Source organism: Phoxinus phoxinus, assembly GCF_949152265.1.
Source record: "Phoxinus phoxinus genome assembly, chromosome: 4".
NCBI classification, from domain to species: Eukaryota; Metazoa; Chordata; class Actinopteri; order Cypriniformes; family Leuciscidae; genus Phoxinus; species Phoxinus phoxinus.
The window spans coordinates 41,389,404-41,396,903 of NC_136879.1; the positions used below are offsets into that span (position 1 = coordinate 41,389,404).

The following is a 7,500-nucleotide window of genomic DNA, read 5'->3' on the forward strand; positions in this document are numbered from 1 at the left end:
CCCCCTTGTGTTAACGTTGACCATTTTTGCTGCTTAATATTATACATTTTTCATGATTCTGTGATAAATAGAAAGTAAAAAAAGGCATTTAAATGTACAACAGCAAGAGAAACTTTTTTTTTCTTTCACTGGGACAAAATGCTTTAAAACTGTAGAATATGGCATTTTTAATGTTTTGATATTGTAGAGAAATGAAGGCAGCAATTTCCCCACTGACCCGAGACACCGACTGATCTAACTAAACCCCTCAGGTATTGTGTATTGTGGTGAAGACCTGGTTATATTAGATAAAGCCAGAGAGAGATGATGGGTAGTTAACGTGAAATGCTTTAATTGGGGCAATTTCACACTAAAAACGTTCGATAGTTGCTGTACTGTGGCATCAGCGTGTCTAAACACAGTCTTTATAGCAACGTTACTTTCCTTTAAGGGGTCAGGATGTTAAAATACCTTCTGTAAAAAAAATTGGAGCAATGCACTTCCCTTTTTATAAGCCGTTTACTGCAGTGAAGCGTAGTGCAAGTTTAAAAGGCCAGGATTCAAGCAGTTGTAAATGGTTTTATCAATGAACGGAGGCTCTTGGGCATCCGAGGGACTGGCGTACAGTAATATTTACACTGGCTCGGTGGTTTAATACCAGTGAAAGGTCACGGAGGAAGTAGGGAATGTTTTGGCCCTCCTGGTCCTGCAGGAATACAAGAAGTGGTTTCGCTGCTAGATTTAATTATCGGCCGCCAGCAATAGAGGGAACGAGAGGTCAGATCCGAAATCTGTGAAGCACGTCTGCGCCTCAAGACACGCGAGCGAGAGAGTGTGTGTGTGTGTGTGTGTGTGTGTGTGTGTGTGTGTTCAGCGGCCTTGGTTCTGGAAATGTATTTCCCATTTATTTTCTCCAGATGCGTTGCAAAAAATCCCTTAATGAGGAGTTTTAAGCCTTGAGCTTTTAGATTAATCAAAACATGTCGTGCAAAGCAAAATAAATAAATATTTTCAAAATTGTCAATATTGCTAGTCTGTATGTACCAGATTTTCCTTGAATATTTACTACATATTTGCTTTTTAAAAAAGCACTTTTGACATATTTGTCAGCTTAGTTTTTAGATGTCAATGAATGAATGTTAATGAAATTATGTCATCAAGGAAAAACCAACAATTATACTTTTTATCCTTTTTTTCTTCTTTTTTTTCTCCAGAATACAAAAATCAGTTCTAATTATACTCAACAAAACGTAACATTATAATTTTAATAACACAAATAATAATATAAATAAAATGTAAAACATATTTGTTTATTATCCTATATTAAAATATAAATAAAATGATATAATGTGAAAAATCGTATTTCCTTTATATTTTTATATTAACATTAAATCATGTTTATATAAAAAGAATATAAAAAGTAATCGTTTTTATTGAATATAAAAAGTAATATTTTACAAAAAAAGAATATAAAAAGTAATCGTTTTTATTGAATATAAAAAGTAATATTTTACAAAAAAAATGTTTATATTTTATATTGACGTTATTTAAATATATTGCATTATCATTACATAACATTATAAAATATGTTAAAAGAAAAATAAAGTAATTTATTAGTTAATTAAATTAAAAATTTCCATCAAAGAACTTCAAAATCAGTTCAACTTATGCGCAAAATTAGAATATTGCATAAAATAATACCATTTACGAATAAAGCAATGTTTCTATCTCATATATTCAAGAGAAAAAATCATCACTTCGTGGGAAATTGTCGTAAAATTTCTGTAATAATAAAAATGGAAGTTGCTGCTTTTTTCTTCCATCATAAATCATTGTGATGACCAACGTTTGAGATGCTGCGATGCGATTGGTCCGCCGGTAAGTCCAGTTATCCAATCACGCCCTCCGTTTAGACAAAGTCACATGACTTTTGTTATTGTTGTGCATCAATTGACTTATTTGGTGAATGCGTTTATAAAAAAAAAAGTATCCGGCTCAGAAGTTTTTTATGCCAATTTTTTCGAGTTTATGCGCATCTTAAAACTTTCGAGTCCGTCCAGCATTTATTTTTTATTTTTTTATGCGATATCCCAAAATGCACATACAAATAGTTGTATGGAAAGATAGCTCGTGAGAGAGCAGCTCATAAGAGCGTTTTGTACAGTGCATTAGTTTTTGTGTGCAGCCGGAGAAGAAAACACAATTATTTAAATTATGTATTATTTCTCAGTACCAGACTCGTATATGTTGTGATCATATTCATTGCTGACTACAAGGACAATATCACATCTTGTGTTATGGCGCTGTAGATTATGCTGCTGAATGCAGTTCACTTACTGTCTTTTATCAGGAAATTAATGAACTATTCCTCTCAATATTTGATGATGTAGTCATAACAGTCTGGGGTTTTTGGGTCATTTCTTATGTAAGTGTTATAAGTGTATAGTAATGAATCTGGCTGGCTGTGGAGTTCGCTGCGTTTGCATATACCGCTGATATCAGTGACGTTTATGATGGTTTTTGTAGGACTCAATTAAACAGTTTTACCGTTTTCGAATCCATTCAGCCGTTCTCCGGGTCTGGCGGACCGATAGCACTTTTAGCATAGCTTAGCATAGATCATTGAATCTGATTAAACCGTTAGCATCTCTCTCAAAAAAATGACCGAAGAGTTTCAATTTTTTTCCTGTTTACAGTTTTTCTCAATTGTTTACACACTAATACTGGTACTTGAGACACAATGAGCACAACATGTAACTCATGCACCGACCCCCTGAACCAGTTCTGCTAACGAGCACAATTCCTACACAACATTTTTTGGTCGGGAAGTTTGGTCTGGACTCGATCCGTTGAGGAGTAATTATGCTCGATTCCCAGAAGGCCGAGCCAATCAAATTGCTAATTTGCTGCTTTTTTCCAGGCCGATATGACTAGGAACTCATTCCTGCGTAATAATCAAGAACTGCTGCCATCCCAGCAGCGCAATGATATTACACACTTAGTGCCGGTCACGTTGGAAGTTACCGAGCTGGGGACTATTTTCAGGCGCTGCGTAATATCATTGCTGCAAAATAAACCTAGACAGGTTTTTGTTTTTGCCACATGTGACCCTGGAGCACAAACCCAGTCTGGAGCCGCACGGGTATATCTGTGGCAATAGCAACTATACATTGTATGGGTCAAAATTATCCATTTTTCTTTTATGCCAAAAATCATGAGGATATTAAGATCATGTTCCATGAAGATATTTAGTAAATGTCCTACCGTAAATATATAAAACATGTATTTTTGTGAGTGAATGCAGCACAATCGTGAACATAAATGCACAACTTTAAAGGAGATTTTCTCAATGTTTACATTTTTTTGCTCCTCAGATTCCAGATTTTCTAATAGTTGTGTCTCGACCAAATATTGTCCTATCCTAACAAACCACACATCAATGGAGAGATTATTTACTCAGCTTTCATGTGATCTATAAATCTCAATTTCTAAAAAATGTACCCTTGTGAATGGCTTTGTCATCCAGGGTCACATATTGACTGCACTGTGAAAAAATGATTCACATTTATTTACATTTTTTTGTAAATTACAACAGTTTTAAACAGTTTGATCTGTCAAATTGGTTTCATTTTATTTGGGCTGTCAAAAGATTAATCGCGATTAATCACATCCAAAATTAAAGTTTGTGTTTACATAATATATGTGTGTATACTGTGTAGAATTATTATGTATAAATACACACACATGCTTGTATATATTTAAGGAAAAATAGCATTTATATACTGTATATACATTTATATAATTTATATTATATATAAATATTTTATATATAATTTTTCTTAAATATATACATGATTATGTGTGTTTTTATATATATAAATAATTATACACAGTACACACACATATATCATGTAAACACAAACTTTTATTTTGGATGCGATTAATCGCGATTAATCTTTTGACAGCCCTAATTATATTGTATTATTCCGGCAACCACAGCTGCCAATTTTTCTGTAAAAACATATTATTATTTTTTTACAGCACATTATCCTGTCATTACTTGCTAAATAAATAAACAATGTAGATTAGCTGGAATTATTTGATTATGTGTAAAATAAGGACACAAGGAAAGCCATGAAACCAGTGGTTCTCAATAGCAATGGTGGAATATACAATGCTGGGTTGTTTTAACCCAATTTTGGGTCAAATATGGACAAACCCAGCCATTGGGTTAAATTTTTAAATCGCATTTTTGATCCAACATTTGGGTGTGCCCATATTTGACCCAACATTGGGTTAAAACAACCCAGCATTGTTTCACACAGTTGCATACTTGCAGTTGACCAAGCCAGCGTTTTAATAATTGTGTTTAACACTCTCTCTTCTCTCGTGAAAGGTTTATCCGTTATCGTTAAATCTATCAATCTTTCTGTGGAGATTTTGAATGCCACCACGGCGTTCGCGACCCTCTCGTGGAGCTCTTCAGGGAGTGTATCGGCGGAGGAGAGTGTGTGTTTAATGGGGCAGAAGGACGTGCATCTGTACTCTCCCTGAGCTCATTAACACTCGACGGCAGGAGCGTTTGCCTTTCTCTGTGGGAGTCGCGGCGACATGTCAGAGAGCGCACGTGTGCCCGTGACTGATGTGATGTACTTGTGCGCTGAATAATGGTGCTAATACTTCTGGCTGTGCGTTTAAAAGAGAAAACCACACGCCGCGTCACACACTTACACACTTTAAATCCAGGCGGAGGATTTACATACGGAAATTACCGGATGTGCCGTCGAGTCATGAAACCAATCTCTCTCTCTGCCTGGTTTTCTTGTTTATTCCGTGTTTTGTCGTATTGGAGGGAAATTAAATATGCAAATTGACTTTGTTGATTCAATTAAATTCAATAGTTGTCGGCAAACAATTTGAGCAAACATAGGCTAATCGTTGGGTTGTTTTAACCCAATTTTGGGTCAAATATGGACAAACCCAAACGTTGGATCAAAAATGCAATTAAAAAATGTAACCCAATGGCTGGGTTTGTCCATATTTGACCCAAAATTGGGTTAAAACAACCCAGCATTTTTTAGAGTGTAACTAATCGGCTTTTGTAAACGTGTGAAATGCTTTACAATAAGGTCTCATCTTTGATATTATTTATAGTATTTATTGACGTTTTGTATTCGTTTCCATTTTCAGTTTTAATTTTAGTGATTTTATGTGCTATTGTATTTTTTTTTTAATTTGTGTGTGGGGGGGGGGGGGGTGTTACAATTTATTTATTTTTTTACGATTAATCGCATCCAAAATAAAAGTTTGTGTTTACATAATATATGTGTGTGTACTGTGTATAATTATTTTGTATGTATAAATACACACACATGTTTGTATATATTTAAGAAAAATTTGCATGTATATAGATTTATATATAACTTATTTTATATATAAATATATATATTTTTTATATAAAAAAACAAATTTTTATTAAATATATACATGCACGTGTGTGTATTTATATATACAAAATAATTGTACACACAGACACACATATTTATTATGTAAACACAAACTTTTATTTTGGATGCGATTAATAATTTCACAGCCCTAATTTTTATTTATTTTTTTCTCTCAGTTTTAGTACTTATTAAACGTATTTATTTCAGTTAGTTGCCAATTTTCCTTAAATTTAAGTTTGAGTTTTTCCATCTAATATTTATATTTAATTTTATTCCAGCTTTAATTCAATTACACAAAACGAAACTGTTAATAGTTTTTGTTTTAGTAAACAACAATAACAATGAGCTTTGATCGCAGGAATAAATTACAGTTTAACATAATATTCACCCACAAAACAGTTATTTTCAATTTCAATAATATTTTTACAATATTCGCTTTTTTACTGTATTTTTAATCCAGTAAATTCAGCCTTGGTGAGCAGAAGAGACTTCAAAGACATGAGAAAATCCTTTCAGCATTAGTTTATATATGCATGCATCTCAAACACACACACACACACTTCTCACCCCGTACACCAGCTCCCCAACCATGCCGTTCCAGATCTTGGTCTCTGGATCCCTGGCTCCGTACTTCCCGTCCGGAACAATGGAGATCTTGTACTTGATTCCAATGTGCTTGGCGATCTCGGACGCCAGATCCACGCAGTATCCTTCAAACTGGTCGTTCCCTTCATACATCTCCCAGTTCTTCTTAAACATCACGTACGGTCCTTCCTAAACACACAACGGCACACACACACACACACACGCACGCGCACAGAGAGAGGTGGGTAGGGATGGTCAAGCTGACCTCAAATTTAAACTGTATTATTAATTACACTTTTAAAAATGAAGGTACTTTGGAACTTTGGAACAACAACCACTTTTTAGACTTTTAAAAATGAAGGTTATTTGGAATCTTGGAACATTGGGAACACCAACTTCTTTTATACACGTTAAAATGAAGGTTCTTTGGAACCTTGGAACTTTGGAACACCAACTTCTTTTTAAACTTTTAAAAATGAAGGTTCTTTGGAACTTTGGAACACCAACTTCTTTTTAAACTTTAAAAATGAAGGTTCTTTGGAACTTTGGAACACCAACTTCTTTTTACACCTTTTAAAAATGAAGGTTCTTTTGGAACTTTGGAACTTTGGAACACCAACTTCTTTTTACACGTTTAAAAATGAAGGTTCTTTGGAACCTTGGAACTTTGGAACACCAACTTCTTTTTACACTTTTAAAAATGAAGGTTCTTTGGAACTTTGGAACACCAACTTCTTATTCAGAACATTTACGGTTGTATAGGGTTCTTGAGAGATTAAAAAGTCCTTCTCCACATCAATGTTCTGGTTTTTAGATTCTTTAAAGCACTTGTATAGATGGTTATCCAAAGTGTTATAATAATAAAAATCAATTCATTATGCAATTTATTAACTTCATTAATACTCACTCATACACATTTACATGAGTTTGTTGGGATTATACATTACACACACATACATGAGCGTTCCCTAAATGCAGTGTACTGACTAGTACTCTTGTGTAGGACACTCATTATGGGCCATGAATGACCAACAAGATTACCACTATAAATCAAAACCTTTATTTGAACGATTTCAACACATTTATAAATACAACTGTCTGTGAGAATCATGAGGACATAATGCAAAACAGTGATTTCATTAAAACCATTAGAGTGCAGACACTATAATCAACTGGTCAATGATGCTCAAATTATATAATTAGAGCAAATTACATTAAACAAGTTGTTAATAAAGAGAACATCTCTATCATTCTACACATCAGAGCACCGTTTAGACACACAACACTGTAAAGGTCAAAGTACATTCATTGGATAGTCAATTATTTTACAGTGATTATACATTTTTACATTGTTTCTCTTTCTCTTTGATATGGAAACTCATTCCTCTGGATATGAAGGCACATGAGAGCAGAATGTAAACATGATGTTTTAAGAATAAGTTATGAAAGTACGTTTTTTTTTTTTTGTTTATGGACCGCATGTGTGGTG

General features: G+C 33.9%; 1 protein-coding gene across 5 annotated transcripts in view; it reads right to left on the reverse strand.

The window, feature by feature from the left end:
- gria4a (glutamate receptor, ionotropic, AMPA 4a) overlaps positions 1–7,500 on the reverse strand; it is a 122,536-nt gene that overhangs the window by 56,501 nt on the left and 58,535 nt on the right. For all 5 annotated transcript variants that reach the window (XR_013797258.1, XM_079610151.1, XM_079610149.1 and 2 more), the window contains exon 10: positions 5,994–6,200. Coding sequence is in view for 4 of the 5 variants with exons in the window: in XM_079610151.1 (XP_079466277.1) it covers positions 5,994–6,200 (207 nt within the window). In the remaining variant the exon portion in view is untranslated. The remainder of the gene's footprint in view (positions 1–5,993; positions 6,201–7,500) is intronic.